At 42.9% G+C, this 18635-nt stretch overlaps 3 protein-coding genes across 3 annotated transcripts; 1 reads left to right on the top strand and 2 right to left on the bottom strand.

Annotated features, from left to right (window-relative positions):
* Positions 1-362: 362 nt before the first annotated feature.
* Positions 363-7250, bottom strand: LOC308375780 (tripartite motif-containing protein 16-like; the record flags this gene model as incomplete). The annotated part of the gene is made up of 7 exons (XM_080851956.1): positions 363-883; positions 1549-1591; positions 3005-3064; positions 3748-3897; positions 4133-4366; positions 4604-4699; positions 6660-7250. The coding sequence occupies 7 exons, from the start codon at positions 7248-7250 to the stop codon at positions 363-365; spliced, it is 1695 nt and encodes a 564-aa protein (XP_080708082.1).
* Positions 7251-8333: 1083 nt separating this feature from the next.
* LOC308375779 (prolactin-releasing peptide receptor-like) lies at positions 8334-10693 on the top strand (the record flags this gene model as incomplete). The annotated part of the gene is made up of 2 exons (XM_080851955.1): positions 8334-8341; positions 10054-10693. The coding sequence occupies 2 exons, from the start codon at positions 8334-8336 to the stop codon at positions 10691-10693; spliced, it is 648 nt and encodes a 215-aa protein (XP_080708081.1).
* Positions 10694-12564: 1871 nt separating this feature from the next.
* LOC308375778 (E3 ubiquitin/ISG15 ligase TRIM25-like) lies at positions 12565-18011 on the bottom strand (the record flags this gene model as incomplete). Its single annotated transcript, XM_080851954.1, has 6 exons — positions 12565-13085; positions 13834-13890; positions 15980-16043; positions 16363-16596; positions 16806-16901; positions 17421-18011. The coding sequence occupies 6 exons, from the start codon at positions 18009-18011 to the stop codon at positions 12565-12567; spliced, it is 1563 nt and encodes a 520-aa protein (XP_080708080.1).
* Positions 18012-18635: the final 624 nt, after the last annotated feature.

Here is an 18635-nt window from a genome sequence, read left to right as displayed (position 1 = left end):
TTTAGGACGCGCTTCACGTCGAACGCGTCACAAGGCGAGGGAATCTGCAGAGGAGAGCCCAGGCAGATAAACAGTGGAATGACATTTAAGTTTTTGGTCTTTATGTTTGTAGTTTATTATAGAAAGACCTTAAAATAGGGTTTATTATCAAAAAACCTGAACAAAAACCTTAACCAATGATTTAAACATAGAGAAATGTTGTTGTTATGTATGCTTTATTATGCTATGATATGCTACTGGCCTGGCCTACTTGAGATCAAAGTGGGCAGTATGTGGCCCCTTAACTAAAATTCATTTGAGACCCCTGTGTCAAATCATGTGATGTGCGAGATGTATGTACTAACAGCATCTAGACATGTCAGTCACAGCAGCTTCACTGATGATCCACAACCTAGCCCAAACCCAAGGTAGAGTGTGTGAGTGAATGTGGTCTGGACTCTGTGCAGGAGGGTCATTGTGTCAGAGATGCTGTAGAAGGCCAGAGTTCCTGCCCTGTGATCCACATACACTCCTATTCTAGAGCTGGCCACTAGAGGGAGTTTAGTCTCTTTATTACTGTGCATGAAAAAGGAGCTGCTGGGGGAGAGGATCAGACTCCAGGACTGATCATTACGTCCAAACCCACACTCAATACGCCTTCCTTTCCTGCTGATTCTTTTATATGAGACTGCTATATCAACCCCCCACATACCACTCCACTCAACCTCCCAGTAGCAGCGTCCAGACACACCCTCTCTACACAGCACCTGAGACCACACATGAAATCTCTCTGGATGATCAGGATATGACTGGGCCTCAGCTCTCCTCTCCACCCTCCTGTTCCCCTCAGACAGATGGAGGTATCTGTTTGCTGTGTTTGGATCCAGTGTGAAGTGACAGGAGTCTGATGGAAGAGAAGACAGGACAAACTTAGGTATTTATATTTGTCAGGTGTGTTTGTTATGTGTGTGTGTTAGGACTGTGTGTGTGGTTGTTGTTGTTATTTTATATGAATCTTTGCGTGTGGGGGATGAGTTTTATTTCTGTGATTTCTTCTATGAGGGAATGTTTCACATATAAGTGAGATTTGTTTTTATATGTGTGAATCTGTATATGTTTGTGCAAGTGTACATGTGTGAATGTCTGTATTCAAAAGTTCAAAAGTGAGTATGGCTTTGTGTGTGTGTGTGTGTGTGTGTGTATGTGTGTGTGCATGTGTGTGTGTGTGTGTGTGTGCGTGTGTGTTTGTGTGTGTGCATGTGTGTGTGTGTGTGTGTTTGTGTGTGTATGCATGTGTGCATGTGCGTGTGCGTGTGTTTGTGTAAAAGGCAGTGTGCGTGTTTGGCTGAAGGTAGCCCTTTCTATGAATGAATGATGTTGGGTTACTGTAAGTACTTGTTTTTTTTAAGTAATTTTGATTAAAAAGTTCAAAAGCATCAATGGATGTGTGAGTTTGTATGTGTGTGTGTGGGGGGGGGGGGGGCTCATGATATCATGCATGTGAGTGTATCCCTGTGTGTGCATATGCGTGTATGTGTGATGGCTTGCATGTCTTTATGTCTAACTTACACTGTGAGAACTCCTCTCTGGTCGCTGGCTCAGGAAAAACAGCCTGGACTTGAGACACTGAGACAGAAAACATCACATTACAGCCCATTTAACTGAGTGAGAAGGGCATTCATAAACACCACAACAAGCTCATTTTTCATATTCTCATATATAAAGAATGCTGTCTCTCCTGTTGGGTTCATATTTTTCTTAGACTCAGGGTGTTCACAGGTCTGTTGGAACCACCACAGTATTTGTTATTATTATCACAACCACAAGAATTCATAAATAAATACACACAAAACAAAATGGAGGGAGAGGAAAGATTCCCATGCTTTAAATATGACTGCAACTGCATATGACTGCAACTCTGTCTGAATGTATTTTCAAATATTACAGAGGGCATCTGTCTCCTACAGTTTAAACCTTTATGAAATATGGGTCCAGCAGACCAAAACATAACATATGTTACAAAATAAGTAAGTGAGGTGGGGTTCAATATGCACTCAATAAAGTTAGTTTACTGACAAGAGAAGATGGAGATGCACTCAATAGAGTCACTCATCTTCATTAGGATGGTAAGGGCATTTAAAAGTCCTTTAGTTTTTAAACCATTAAATGTATTCATGAACACATGCTTATTGCAGACATAGTGGGTAAAATCAGTTTAGAATATGTACACTGGGATGTCTTTAGCCCCTTTCAGATATGAACTCTGGAGAATATCCACAAAATAGGATCCAGAGTTTGCCTGGGTGCAGCCTTTCAGTCTCACACCTTTCTGTGTCTTGGAATGATATGTCCCAAATCTGATGCTGTTTAAATGTCATGTTATGATATAAAACTTGAGAGAAGTTCATAGGGAATAATGAAGAGAGCAGTAGCCTAAGTCCGAAATCACAGCCCTGATGTTGAAAAACGATGCAACTTTAGTTTCCATTGCGTTGAAACTTTAATTGTAAAGCGAATCACTCATTTGTGGGGTAGAATTCAGTGTCAATGGTGCGGACATGACCCTGCCAGCCCCCTAGTACAGTGCCAGGACAACGCCCAGGTGAGCTCGTGTTTGAACAGGGGCAGGAAACTGTCCAGACCATTTATGCTGTTTTAGGAAACAAATGTTTGCCTGCAGAGATATTGTTTCTGAACCTGAAATTTAACTCTAACCTGTATTGGCTTCTGTTCTGTCTGTGTTTTCCCTGATCAAAATGTTAATTTTAAGATCTAGTAGTTAGGCCTTATATCTCTTAATCTCTCGATAAATAAAGCTCATGGTATATTTACACATGATTAATATCAATTATTTCAAACTCTGGAGCCCAACCAGACCTCCATGCCTCCTATGTCTCACAGCTGAAAGAGGGTTTTCTTGAGATCAGATTATATCAGTGATAAGAAACCCTCAAACTATTATTTCTGTGCTAGACCCCTGATGTATAGGCTTAGAGGCTGTTAGAATCAGTCAGTAATGACTTACTGTCTGGTGGTAGCAGCTCCTTACTGTTTGTTCTTCTGACTGGGAGCTCAGGATCAGCATCTGGGATCCAAACACAGAGACACTCATTCACCCAGGGTTTACCCTTTACTAAGGGTTATTCAGCTTTACAGTGCTTATAATATAAAATAGAATATAACATAAAATTGTCATTGGTGTCCAGGAATGTTAACCTAAACTTTGTTCATAACATGTTTACTGATGTGTCTAATGCTTCAACCCAAAACTGAGATCGAAAATTAAAATGTTGTTTTGACTCATAGTGTAAATATTAATACAGACACTTAAAATGAAAACACCATTTTTCATCAGATGGCTTCAGCAAACTATAACTCAGAGGGCTACAAAACTGATCAGTGTAATAACTATTGATACTGTGTGTGTGTGTGTGTGTGTGTGTGTGTGTGTGTGTGTGTGTGTGTGTGTGTGTGTGTGTGTGTGTGTGTGTGTGTGTGTGTGTGTGTGTGTGTGTGTGTGTGACAGAGAGAGAGAGCAAGAGAGACAGAGAGAGAGGGAGAGAGAGAGAGAGAGAGAGAGAGAGAAAAGAGCGCGAGAGAGACTCACATTCTAAAGACTGGATGATCTGGATATTCATCACTGTTGAGACATACAAACAAATACATCAAAATGAAGTAGGATCCTTGTGTTCTCAAACTTTGAAATAAGGAATTGATCATTGAGTCAGTTCTACATTTGTATCCACCTGCTGTAGATATCCTGACTACTTCCTTCCTGAAGATGTCATCCAGTTTCTCCTCCAGCTGCACCTTCACTCCAGAGACAGATTCCTTCACAGCCTCAAAAGAGAAGCTTTGGTTGAAGGTCATGCTGGGTAAGTCTTTAGAGCGAGGAGAGTCTCTGATTGACGGGAAATTCTACAGAGAGAAACACATAGAAGTTGAAGCAGACCACCTAAATATTCACCTAGCTCTGTGCTTCCCCAAAGGCTGCAGACATGATGGGTGAATTCAGTTGGTTTAGTGTGTATGCACTCATGTGTTTAGGTATGTGAATATGTTAGACACATTAAGATATTACATTAAAGATCAAGAAATTATGCCTTTTTCCTCTCTTAAACCCACATGGATGCTTTATTCTAAATGCTGATACCTTAATCAAATGGATGTGATCCTCTGTGTGTAAAAGCTGCTCCAGCTCAGCATCTATCCTCTTCAGCTCAGAAATCTCCTCCTCCAGTCGCTTCAGGAGTCCTTCAGCCCGACTCACCTCTGCCTTCTCCTGAGCTCTGATCAGCTCTTTCACCTGAGAGCGCCTTTTCTCAATGGAGCGGATCATCTCAGTAAAGATCCTCTCACTATCCTCCACTGCTGTCTGTGCAGAGCTCTGTTAGGAGACACACAAACAGGAGGGTGGCAGGAGACCCACAGAGGTAAGTGCAGGAGAAAACTCACTTGTGGTGTGACTGGCCCTTCTTGATCAAATGACCAAGGGCAAATCCTGCCAAACCATGTCTGTCTGTGATGGTCTGTATCATATTTGCAGTAGATGGTATCATAATGGTGATAACACAATAACAAGTGATTGCTGAGCCAGCTGTTGTCCTATGTGGTCAGTTCTCACCTTGAGAGTCTCCACAGCCTTCCTCAGCTCCTGCAGCTCCTTCTCTCTCTCCTGGATTCTCTGCTTGAATCTCCTCTTGTTCTGCCCCAACTGCCTCTGTTTAAAAAACAAAAACAAACTGCCTCTTTTCACAATAATATTGGTGGATTATTTACAACAATAATGATCAAATATCAAACGACAACTGAACATTCATAAGCAAAGTCCTTTAAGTACATCTGAGTGTTTTCAAGAGATTTAATGACACATATAAGCAGTCATCATCATCTTCAAGTGAAAATCTGAATGAAGCCAATGGCCAAGTTCAAGATGAGACAGTTATTAAACAGCTGGCTCAGAATCTATTCAACAGAACATTAAATTATCTTGCAAGGCAAAACTGTGTTCATTTTGAAGCTGACAGGTTAATGTTTCACTTTTTACAGCACAACACTGGACCTTGCACCTGAAACTCATTTCCTGATTCTTCCTTTCTCTAACGGGCAAAGTCATTGCAGAAATATTATCCTTGTAGTTATAGTATTACATTCACACTAAGGGCCCTATCTTGCCGATCAGAAACGCAAGTAGGACGGCGCCAAGCGCAAGTAGCTGTGTGGGCGGCTCTATGGCGCAGTTGCTATTTTAACGGCGGAAAAAACACACTTGCGTCCAGCGCAAGTGTCAAAAGGGTTGGTCCAAAGGAGGTTACTCAGCCATAGGTGTGGTTTGGGCGTAATATGCAATAAACCAATCCGAGCGTCATTTCACATTCCCTTTAAGAGCGAGAAGCGCATAGTCCATAGCGGCTTGTTATTTTGATGGCGGAATTACCTGGTGGAAGACCGGAGAAGTTCACAGCCGAGGAGACCGACGTGAGATTTACACACATTTTTTGGCCATATATAATTACAAGGAAAATAAAGTATTTACCACTTGAGGAAATCATTGTGATATCCATATCCAAGATATTTAAAAAATAAGCATACATGTAGCCTACACATTGACCCAAATGATTCAGGTTAATTGAAGCTGCGTGACATTTGATTTATTGTATGGCTTTGTAAAAAGCCGGGAGATAGATATATATGGGGATGCGAGAAACCCTCCAAAAGTAAGCAGTCAAGCAAGCATGTCAAGATATTGCCGTGATTGTTTCTGCAACGGGGCACCCGAAAACGTTGCCGAAAACGCTATAATGACGTCCGGAGACGTGGGACATCCAAGCTGGAAGGTAACACACGTTCTCGTGCCTTCACGGGAGGTGGATCTGCCTCGACCCAGGATCTGACGGCAGCAGAGGACATCGCCACGTCTACCCTCACGCCTGAGAGCGTGCAGGGATTTGGGGGCATGGAAATCGGCACCCAAGCCAGTGCACCAGCTGACCAAACCCAAGGTACATAAATAAAGTCCACATACACAGAGATGAGTTTACAAGATTTATAATAATACTGGCATTAAATAAATGCAACAAAGCCATACAATAAATCAAATGTCACGCAGCTTCAATTAACCTGAATCATTTGGGTCAATTGTGTACGCTAGATGTATGCCTAGTTTTTAAATGTCTTGGATACGGATATCACAATGATTTCCTCATGTGGTAAATACTTTATTTTCCTTGTAATTATATATGGCTTGCCAAACAATTGGTGTAAATCTCTCGTGAAGACGACAGAAGTAAAGTGTAGCCTACAGGTCCTATACTGTGCGGGCAAGCACATGCGCCCTTAAAATAGCGTTCTGAATACGCGTTACAGACTTTAGACATTGCGCCTCACATTAGACCAGCTTTTTTTTGGTCAATGGCGCACGGCGCACGGCGTTGTTTTGAAACTGCAAAATACCACTTGCGCCAGAGAAACGCCTTCTCTGTTCCGCCCCCGCCCATGTCGACGCAAGTTCATTTCGAAGCGCGCCTCTGGAGGGAAAATCGCGCTGTGCGCCGGGTGCAAGATAGGAATGATACATGCGTCGGTGACAATGTCAATTGCGCTGGGTGCAAGATAGGGCCCTATGTATGTATAAGAGCCCTCATTGAAATGTTGGTCACATATGTAGCTCCAGTACTGACCTGTTTGTCTGTCCGTTCTGCTGCAGCAGTGACTGTGTCATGGCCTTTATGTTCGTCCATCGTGCACACATAGCAGATACAACTCTGATCGGTTCGACAAAATATTTCAAAAACCTTCTTATGATGAGAACAGATCCTGTCCTGTAGCTGGCCTGTGGCATCAATCACCTTGTGTTTTCGTCCAGGAATAAGTTCATTGTGAGCTTTGTAGTGAGTTTTACAGTATGACACCAGACATTCCAGACAGGACTTCACAGCTTTGAGTTTTCTACCAGTGCAGACGTCACACTCCACGTCTCCAGGTCCAGCATTAGAGGGAGTAATAGGAGAAGCGTGGATTCTGGTCTTACTAAATGTCTCCACCAATTCAGCAATCAGGGGATTTTTGAAGAGTGTAGGTCTGGAAGTGAAGGTGTCTTTGCACAGGGGGCAGCTGTAGACTCCTCTCTGATCCTCCTGATCCCAGCAGCCCTCAATGCACCTCATGCAGAAATTATGTCCACAAGGAATAGACACTGGATCCTTCAGCAGATCTAGACAGACTGGACATGTGAAGTAGTCCTCTTCTTTCTTTAAAACTGACTCTGCCATTTTGTGTGCTTTCTCTCACAACCAAAATCACAAGCACACGGAGAGAAAGACCTGCCAAGTGATACTTAAGTTATCACCAGAACAAGGAGTGCTGAGGAGTGGCCTCCTAGTTGTCATTATGCGTCGACCTTTGCAGTCCAGTTTAAATGTTCAAATGGAGTCAGGGAAATAGGTGTGTACGTTTGTGTGCGTGTGTTTGTGTGTGTGTGTGGTACACCCCTGAAAAGCATGGATAAATACAAGCTGAAAAACAAGCTGATTATTCCTCAGTGAGAACATTTACTTGAATTAATCATCAAACACTGAGTTTACCAACAAGCAACAGGTTGGCTGCAGTAGAATTCTAACCTAATTTATGTTACAGCCATATTTAAGCTACAACCATATGCAGCGTTTCCCTGAGACATAATTCTCATTTTCTTTACCGCTGCCAGTAAACAGCATGCAACGATAACTGAATAATACCAACTGATAATACCATTAAACCACAGCTCTGAATAATAACGAATAGGGACAATTAATGAATTAAAGACGTTTTGCATTTGAACTCCTTTTAAGACAATACAAGTTTTTATTGGTTTTACTGTAAACTGATCTCATGACCGTATGATTCTGCTATCTTTATCACATAATTCTTACCTTGTGACCCTTAGTTTATCATCCGTTTAGCTTGTGACAACTTGTCACGTGTGTGTGTGTGTGTGTGTGTGTGTGTGTGTGTGTGTGTGTCAGTGTGTGCGTGTGTGTGTGTGTGTGTGTGTGTGTGTGTGTGTGTGTGTGTGTGTGTGTGTGTGTGTGAAAGAGTAAGCAGATTTGGAGCAGTTCAGCTTCCAGGACTGATCATTGCATCCAAAGTCACATTCATCGCTGTGTCCTAGGTGGCTTGGTGTTCACTGAATTACTGAATTACAAAACCACTACACGGGTCTGTGGTCATTTCATTTTTTGTCACGCTTATTATTTCTCTTTCTGTCCCTTCTTCCAGAGCCACATGGGCTCAGGCTACACTGACAAATAATAAGTCACTTATTTAGGTGATAAGCTTCCTTGGAACTCAAATAAGCTACATTTATTACAAGGGCTATGGCCAGGTAGGGCCATATAGATGTTAATATGTTTGGCTTCAACCATCTTGTCGTGGCTGTGGACAAAGGCCAACAATCAGGGTCTAATATCTCTCTTATCAAAAACACACAAAAGCCAGGATCCATGTCTGATGGCTCTCAACATAGACAAAAGCCCAGGAGCCAATCCTGACTGCTCTCTCCTGTTGCTATTCAAACTAAGAATGGGGCCTATTTGAGATGTGGTCTGGTAGGTTAGGTTATGGTCTGATGTATGAAATAAGCCTAAATCTAACACAGCTTTGTCTTTTTCTCTGCTCCACTACCCTACGTACCCTACCCAAGTGCTTCTGGGAGAAGTCTGATGCCAGTTCCCACGGTGCAACACTAATCCCTCCTACTGCAGCAGGTCCCAGCACCAACTCAAGAGCCACTCCCATTGTTCCTGCTGCAGCCGATGTTACTGTCTGTCCCTGACCAAGAAGGATCAGTTGACTTGGTCCCCGGGCACCTAAAGGCTGCACACTGCTCCTGGGGTCCTGGAGGAAGGACAGTCCTGGATGGGATAAAAGCAGAGAGTAAATTCACTGGGACCTCGGTCTGCGTGTGTTTGTGTTTGTTTCCTGTGTCGCCACCTATATATGCACGTGTGTGTTGCTGTGTGTCGTTTGTGCGACAATAAAAACTGACTGAAGTCAGCCTTGTTTGTACTACAGCAGCTGTACCGATCCTTTACAGACTTTTTCTCTGTTTTCTCATTTAATTCACTCAAATATTATATTATATTATTTCATTAACATTGCATTGGCTTTTTCTAAAGTCAGCATTTAGTGAAAATGTTTCAACAGACCAACTAAGGTGCTCTATGAAAAGTGCCAGTGCCCCCATCTAGTTTCTGACAAGTATCAAGAGGTCCTCCTGCTGAAATGATCACTGATAGTCATAAGTTGATGATGGTACCCCAGACCAACTAGTGTTTATTGTGAGAAGTCAAAGGAACTGACAGTAAGTGCCCATTCCCTGGAACTCCCCCTGGTGGTACTAGCTAGTACTTAGTACATGGTGTGTGTGGTCTTACCAGTTTGAGATACAACTGCTTCTGGAAAAATGTAACATTCAAGCACAGCCTTTCTTTACAGACAGCCTGAAGGTAATCTTTATCCACACTCTGAAAAGCAGCCTGCTGTGCAACTCTGACAGTACTAGACCATTCTCTCTGACAGTACTAGAACATTCTCTCTGACAGTACTAGAACATTCTCTCTGACAGAACTAGACCATTCTCTCTGACAGTACTGGAACATTCTCTCTGACAGTACTAGACCATTCTCTCTGACAGTACTAGAACATTCTCTCTGACAGAACTAGACCATTCTCTCTGACAGTACTAGAACATTCTCTCTGACAGAACTAGACCATTCTCTCTGACAGTACTGGAACATTCTCTCTGACAGTACTAGACCATTCTCTCTGACAGAACTAGACCATTCTCTCTGACAGTACTAGAACATTCTCTCTGACAGTACTAGAACATTCTCTCTGACAGAACTAGACCATTCTCTCTGACAGTACTGGAACATTCTCTCTGACAGTACTAGACCATTCTCTCTGACAGTACTAGATCATTCTCTCTGACAGTACTAGAACATTCTCTCTGACAGAACTAGACCATTCTCTCTGACAGTTCTAGAACATTCTCTCTGACTATGTCCATCATGCTCTTGTACATCATCCCTCTAGGTACTACGCTACTGTGCACCCGCTGAAAAAGCGCATATCGGTGGTGGGCTGCACCTACCTGCTGTCGGGGATCTGGCTGCTCTCCTGCGGCCTGGTGGCACCGGCCGTGGTGCACACCTACCACGTGGAGTTCAGGGACGAGGGCTTCACCATCTGCGAGGAGTTCTGGATCAGCCGTCAGCGCCAGCGGCTGGCCTACGCCTACAGCATGCTCTTCATCACCTACGTGCTGCCGCTCTCCACGCTCTGCATCTCCTACCTGTGCATCTCCGTCAAGCTGCGCAACTGCCTGGTGCCGGGCCACCGCACCCAGAGCCAGGCGGAGGCGCAGCACGCCCGCAAGCGCAAGACCTTCCGCCTGGTGGCGCTGGTGGTGGCGGCGTTCGCCGTCTGCTGGCTGCCCATCAGCGTGTTCAACGTGCTGCGCGACATCAACATCGACCTGATCAACAAGCGCTTCTTCCTGATCATCCAGCTGCTGTGCCACCTGTGCGCCATGAGCTCGTCCTGCTGCAACCCCTTCCTGTACGCCAGGCTGCACGACCGCTTCCCCCCCGAGCTGCGTAAGATGTTCACCTGCCGCCACCGCCGCATCGGCATCCCCGCCAACCACTGCGCCACCGGCAGCGTGGTGCTGTGAAAAGATTGTGGTGACGGGCAGAGCGTGGCTGTGATGTTGATATCGCGGTTCAGAATGTCCCACCGCAGACACCGTAGCAACAATGTTAAGCCCCAGCTCACAGTCTTGCTGGGCTCCTCTAGTGGTTTAATGCTTTGGGAGGTTCATTGATTCTAAACGAACTGAAGTGGAATTGAACTTTGTATCAATAAGCTGCAAGCTGTATTTTGAAAAGAACTCTCCAGTAAACACCTTTAATTGTGTTGTGGTTAGAAACATTATATGAAATACAAGTTGGGCAGTTATTGCAAGAGCAAACCTTCAAAAATTCAACCAATTTCTTTCTGCATTGTTGAAATGGAGAGTGTGAGCTTAATCGTTTCTTAGAGTTTCAATGAATACTGATCTTGGCAGATTATTGCTACATAATTGATTAAATTGAAACTTCTAATTGAAGCAGCTCAGATTTCTTTCGCTCATTTCAGTATGAACACAATTGGACAAATGTACACTGTGGATCAAAGAAGCATATCATGTACTATTTAATGAGGGACTCCAGGTGAAACTGAGCTTTAAAGAAACACTACAACTGCAGCTCGAAACATTTTGAACTCTAAATGAGACGGGACTGACATGAGCGTGACATGAAATATAATTTCCTGTGAGCTGTGAGACTCATCAGAGACAATACAGCGAGAAGACGGGGGAGGTGTGGACAAAAAGAACAAAAGCTGTAAGACATCTCTTTGAGTGGAGCATCTCTTCGAGTGGACCTATCTTTCCATCTTGTGTAAGGCGTTTTGAATTTCACTTGTGGGTTGAATCTTGTGTGCAAATGTTTTGGGGTCAAGCTTGCATTTTGTTTCCCCCGGTTATGGCTTTAAATAGCAATCTTTTTCATTTGCTATTTTCATGAAGTGGTTTGTAATCACACAGGCAGTATCTACACAGAGAGAATGTGAATGTGCAGATGAACATTATGTATTAGTTAAAAAAAAGGATGAAAATTGCACAAAGTACACATAGTTCAAATAACTTGCATTTTTTTATCAAGCTTGTGGCACACGGATACAACCTTAAATGAAAGGCACAACTGAAACAAATAAAAGCAACAAATCATGCTGCTAAATGAACAAAACTTACATAAAATGTTGTCGTATTAACAGAATTTTTTTCAGGCTGCACCTTGAAACACGGAGGCTGGTTCCAAAGCAGTAGAAAACTAGCGATAGCTATTGAGTAACGTTAGTGGCATAGATCTTTCTGAGTACGATCTGTATGATTTCTTTTTTCTTGGTCACGGGTTGCTAGGCAGATTTCTAAAACTGCCCAATCTCCCAATGTTAACTTTGTCCTGTGTCGCTTACGCTCATTAGTGTTTCCATAGCAATTGGTGTTTGCAGCACTGCCCCAGAAGGGGAGGGACAGCGGAGAGCAGGCAGCATTTCACAGAGCAAGCACAAACACAGAAACACACACAAATCAAATTACTCCAAAACAGCACTTTAATGCTTGTGAGTCTAGTTTTACAATTTAATCGCTACTTTGCATTTTAAATAAAATAAGATACAAAGCCACAAAGCACAGATGTATTGAGCTTTCTGCAGAGGAGAGCCCAGGCAGATAAACAGTAGGCTGATGTCTGAGTTTTTGGTCTTTGTGTTTATAGTTTATTGTAGAAAGACCTTAAAATAGGGTTTATCCTCCGAAAACCTTCACCAATGATTTAAACATAGAGAAATATTGTCATCATGTATGAGTTTTTATGCTATGATTTTACTGCTCTGGCCCATTTGAGATCAAAGTGTGCAGTATGTAGCCCCTTTACTAAAGTGAGTTTGACACCCCTTATGTGATGTGTAAGATTTGCTAACAGCATCTATAAATGTCAGTCACAGCAGCTTCACTGATCCAGAACCCCAATAGGTAAACCCAGGGTAGAGTGTGTGAGTGAATGTGGTCTGGACTCTGTACAGGAGGGTCATTGTGTCAGAGATGCTGTAGAAGGCCAGAGTTCCTGCCCTGTGATCCACATACACTCCTATTCTGGAGCTGGCCACTAGAGGGAGTTTAGTCTCTTTATTATTGTGTCTGAAAAAGGAGCTGCTGGGGGAGAGGAACAGTCTCCAGGACTGATCATTAGATCCAAACCCAGACTCATTACCCCCTCCTCTCCTGCTAATGCTTTTATATGAGACTGATATACCAACCCCCACAACCCCACTCCACTCAACCTCCCAGTAGCAGCGTCCAGACACACCCTCTCTACACAGCACCTGATAATACTTATCAAATCTCTCTGGATGATCAGGATATGACTGGACCTTATCTCTCCTCTCCACCCTCCTGTTCCCATCAGACAGATGGAGGTGTCTGTATGCTGTGTTTGGATCCAGTGTGAAGTGACAGGAGTCTGATGGAGGAGAAGACAGGACAAACTTAGGTATTTATGTCAGGTTAGGTGTGTGTGTGTGTGTGGTTGTTGTTGTTATTTTATATGAATATTTGCGTGTGGGGACTGAGATTTATCTCTGTGATTTATTCGGTGAGGGAATGTTTCACATATAAGTGAGATTTGTTTTTGTGTGTGATTCTGTACATGTTTGCGCAGGTGTACATGTGTGAATGTCTGTATCCAAATGTTCAAAAGTGAGCATGGTTTTGTATGCGTGTGTGTGTGTGTGTGTGTGTGTGTGTGTGTGTGTGTGTGTGTGTGTGTGTGTGTGTGTGTGTGTGTGTGTGTGTGTGTGTGTGTGTGTGTGTGTGTGTGTGTGTGTGTGTGTGTGTGTGTGTGTGTGTGAGAGTGAGTGTAAAAGAGAGTTTGTGTGTTTGGCTTAAGGTAGCTCATTTTATGAATGAATGATGTTTGGATATAGGAGTGTGAAAGTGTTCCAGTGTGTTTGTAGGTGAAAGTCTGCCGGCTCCAAGCAGATGGGTCCCCCCTTATGTACCCCGGTTCTGCTTAAGGTTTATTCTTGATCAAAAGGGAGTCTTTCCTTACCCCTGTCGCCATTGTGCTGGCTCTAATAGGGGTGGGGGGGGGTTGTATGTGGGTTTGCTACTATGTTCATGATTTTATGCATGTGAGTGTATCCCTGTGTGTGCATGTGCGTGTGCACGTTGTGTGTGTTATAGCTTGCATGTCTTTATCTCCAACTTACACTGTGAGAACTCCTCTCTGGTCGCTGGTTCAGGAAAAACAGCCTGGACTTCAGACACTGAGACAGAAAACATCACATTACAGCCCTTTTAACTGAGTGAGAAGGGCATTCATAAACAACACAACAAGCTAATTTTTCATATTCTCATATATAAAGAATGCTGACTCTCCTGCTGTGTTCATATGTTTCTTAGACTCAGGGTGTTCACAGGTCTGTTGGAACCACAACAGTATTTGTTATTATTATCACAACCACAAGAATTCATAAATAAATACACACAAAACAAAATGGAGGGAGAGGAAAGATTCCCATGCTTTAAATATGACTGCAACTGCAAATGACTGCAACTCTGTTTAGATATATGAGGAGTTTCAAATATTTACGAGGTGATCTGTCTCCTACAGTTTAAACCTTTATGAAATATGGGTCCAGCAGACCCAAACATAACATATGTTAGAAAATAAGTAAATGAGGTGGGGTTCAATTATGCACTCAATAAAGTTAGTTTACTGACAAGAGAAGACGGAGATGCACTCAATACAGAGACACTCATCTTCATTAGGATGGTAAGGGCATTTAAAAGTCCTTCAGTTCTTAAACCATTAAATGTATTCATGAACACAACCTAATTGCAGACATAGTGGCTACAATCAGTTGAGAGTATTAGTCTTTAGGCTCTTTCAGATATGAACTCTGGAGAATATCCACAAAATAGGATCCAGAGTTTGCCTGGGCGCAGCCATTCAGTCTCACACCTTACTGTGTCTTGGAATGATATGCCACGCCCCTATCATTTGATCGCAAATTTTGCCTATATCATTTTAAACTCTCACTAACCGTTGCTGCCACGCCCCCGTCCCCTGATCTCAAATATATACAGAATATTTCCTTCGGAGGGGCAACTTCAGTTGAGGAGGGCAAACGGGCAGTTGCCCGAGCAACCTTATCCCACTCCGGTGCACATCCTTGATCAAGGCCATTATTCCAAACTCTGGAGCCCAACCACACCTCAGTGATAAGAAACCGTCAAACTCCAAAATGTTAGTATTTCTTTAGTTTACTCTCTCTGTGTTTTATTATAAAAAAAAATGTCTATCTTTTTTTTTCTTTCCCTTTTTTCTCTTTTTTTCTTTCCTTCTCTTTTCTCATTTTTCTTTTCCCTTCACCTAGAGACAGGTAGGGGTGTGACCTCTACAGGGGTTTGAGGTGTCGGTGGGTGTGTGGGAGGGGGGGTGGAGGGTACTGTTAATTGTAAAATTGGGAAAAATGTGAGCATTGTATAGTATCTTTTTTATGTCCTCATCTTGTATCGTTGATGCTCAATAAACATACGTATAAAAAAATAAAATAAAACGTCAAACTATTATTTCTGTGCTAGACCCCTGATGTAAAGGCTTAGAGGCTGTTAGAATCAGTCAGTAATGACTTACTCAATGGTGGCAGCAGCCCCTTACTGTTTGTTCTTCTGACTGGGAGCTCAGGATCAGCATCTGGGATCCCAACACAGAGACACTCATTCACCCAGGGTTAACCCTTTACTAAGGGTTATTCAGCTTTACAGTGCTTATAATATAAAATAAATATAACATAAAATTGTCACTGGTGTCCAGGAATATTACCTAAACCCTGTTCACAACATGTTTAATGATGTGTCTAATGCCTCAACCCAAAACTGAGATCAAATTTCAAATGGAGTTTAACTCATAGTGTAAATGCTAATACAGACACATGAAGTGAAAACACCATATTTCATCAGATGACTTCAGCAAACTAGAACTCAGAGGGCTACAAACCTGAACAGTGTAATAACTATTGATACTGTGTGTGTGTGTGTGTGTGTGTGTGTGTGTGTGTGTGTGTGTGTGTGCGTGTGCGTGTGCGTGTGTGTGTGTGTGTGTGTGTGTGTGTGTGTGTGCGTGTGTTCATTTGTGTGTGTGAGACAGATAGAGAGAGCGAGAGACAGATAGAGAGGGAGAGAGAGAGAGAAAGAGAGAGCGAGAGACTCACATGCTAAAGTCTGGATGATCTGGATATTCGTCACTGTTGATACATACAGAAAAATACATCAAAATGAAGTGGGATCCTTGTGTTCTCAAACTTTGAAATAAGGAATTCATCATTGAGTCAGTTCTACATTTGTATCCACCTGCTGCAGATATCCTGACAACTTCCTGCCTGAAGATGTCATCCAGTTTCTCCTCCAGCTGCACCTTCACTGCAGAGACAGATTCCTTCACAGCCTCAAAAGAGAAGCTTTGGGTGAAGGTCATGCTGGGTAAGTCTTTAGAGCGAGGAGAGTCTCTGATTGGTTAGAAATTCTACAGAGAAAAATACATAAAAGGTAAGGCAGACCTCCTGAATATTCAGCCAGGTCTGTGTTTCCCCAAAGGCTGCAGACATGACGGGTGAATTGAGTTGGTTTAGTGTGCATGTACTCATGTGTTAAGTATGTGAATAGAACTATATTTAGAAATTATGCCTTTTTCCTCTCTTTAACCGACATGGATGCTTTATTTTAAATGCTGCTACCTTAATCAAATGGATGTGATCCTCTGTGTGTGAAAGCTGCTCCAGCTCAGCATCTCTCCTCTTCAGCTCAGCAATCTCCTCCTCCAGTCGCTTCAGGAGTCCTTCAGCCCGACTCACCTCAGCCTTCTCCTGAGCTCTGATCAGCTCTTTCACCTCAGAGCACCTTCTCTCAATGGACCGGATCATCTCAGTAAAGATCCTATCACTGTCCTCCACTGCTGTCTGTGCAGAGCTCTGTTAGGAGACACAAAAAGGAGGGTGGCAGGAGACCCACAGAGGTAAGTGAAGGAACAAACTCACTTGTGGTGTGACTAGCTCTTCTTGATCAAATGACCAAGGGCAAATCCTGCCAAACCATGTCTTTCCATGATAGTCTGTATCATGTAGAGATGGTGATAACACAATAACAATTGATTGCTGAGTCTTATGTGGTCAGTTCTCACCTTGAGGGTCTCCACAGCCTTCCTCAGCTCCTGCAGCTCATTCTCTCTCTCCTTGATTCTCTGCTGGAATCTCCTCTGGGTCTGCCCCAACTGCCTCTGTTTAAAAGACAAAAACAAAGCAGACTCTTTTCACAATAATATTGGTGGATTATTTACAACAATAATTATCAAATATCACAAGACAACTGGACATTTATAAGCAAAATCCTTTAAGTATATTTAAGTCTTTTCATGAGATTTAATGACACATTGAAGCAGTCGTTATCATCTTCAAGTGAAAATCTGAATGTTCAAGTGGAGCACTGTTATTAAACAGCAAAAACGTGTCAAGCTGGCTCAGAATCTATTAAACAGAACAGAACATTATCTTGCAAGGTAAAACTGTGTTCATTTTGAAGCCGACAGGTTAATGGTTCACTGTTTTTACAGCACAACACTGGACCTTGCTACTGAAAATCATTTCCTGATTCTTCCTTTCTCTTTGTCATTGCAGAAACAGCCAGCCTTAAAGGTGAAAGAGTATGCTTGTAGTTATAGTAGGCTATTACATTCACAGTTAGTACGTATAAGAGCCCTCATAGAAATGTTGGACACTCATATAGCTCGAGTACTGACCTGTTTGTCTGTCCATTCTGCTGCAGTGGTGACTGTGTCATGGCCTCTATGTTCGTCCATCGTGCACAGATAGCAGATACAATTTTGATCGGTTCGACAAAATATTTCAAAAACCTTCTTATGATGAGAGCAGATCCTGTCCTGTAGCTGGCCTGTGGCATCAATCACCTTGTGTTTTCGTCCAGGATTAAGTTCATTGTGAGCTTTGTAGTGAGTTTCACAGTATGAAACCAGACATTCCAGACAGGATTTGACAGCTTTGAGTTTTCTTCCAGTGCAGACGTCACACTCCACATCTCCAGGTCCGACATTAGAGGGAGTAATAGGAGAAGCTTGGATTCTGGTCTTCATAAATGTCTCCACCATTTCAGCAATCAGGGGATTTTTTTTTAGTTTAGGTCTGGAAGTGAAGGTGTCTTTGCACAGGGGGCAGCTGTAGACTCCTCTCTGATCCTCCTGATCCCAGCAGCCATCAATGCACCTCATGCAGAAATTATGTCCACAGGGAATAGACACTGGATCCTTCAGCAGATCTAGACAGACTGGACATGTGAAGGAGTCCTCTTCTTTCTTGAAAATAGCCTCTGCCATTTTGTTTGCTTTCTCTCACAACCACTAGCACACTAAGAGAAAGACGTGTCATGTGATACTTTCGTTATCACCAGAACAAGGTGTGCTGAGGAGTGGCTTCCTAGCTGTCATTTTGCGTCGGTCTATCAAGTTCAGATGGAGGCGGGGAAATACCTGTGTGTTCGAACATGTCATGTATGTGTGTGACACCCCGTAAAAACAGGGAGAAATAATAACATGCTGATGGTTCCTCATTGAGAACATTTACTCAAATCAATCATCAACCTCAGAGTTGAATAAAAAGCAACAGGATGGCTGCAGTAGAATACATACCTTATTTACGTTACCACCATATTTAAGCTGCAACCATATGCAGGGTTTCGCTGAGACACAATTTGTCAAGTCCCGTCCTGTGAGATAGTTTATGTTTCCCCTGTGTTGTCGTTATCTATGTTCTGTGTTGTGTTTGTTTACTCATCTCTCCTCTCGTTTCAGACACGTCACGCCCTAGTGTGTGCTCCGCCTCGTTGATTGTTTGTCCCGTCATGATTGTTGTCACCTGTCCAGTCATGATTGTTGTCACCTGTTCCTCATCACCTTGTGTGTATATAGTCTGTGTGTCCCTGTCCCTCGTTGCCAGTTCGT

The sequence above is a fragment of the Sprattus sprattus genome (assembly GCF_963457725.1).
Source record: "Sprattus sprattus genome assembly, chromosome: 15".
Lineage (NCBI taxonomy): Eukaryota > Metazoa > Chordata > Actinopteri > Clupeiformes > Clupeidae > Sprattus > Sprattus sprattus.
Note: the sequence above shows the minus strand (reverse complement) of the source record. Positions and strands in the feature narration are given on the sequence as shown.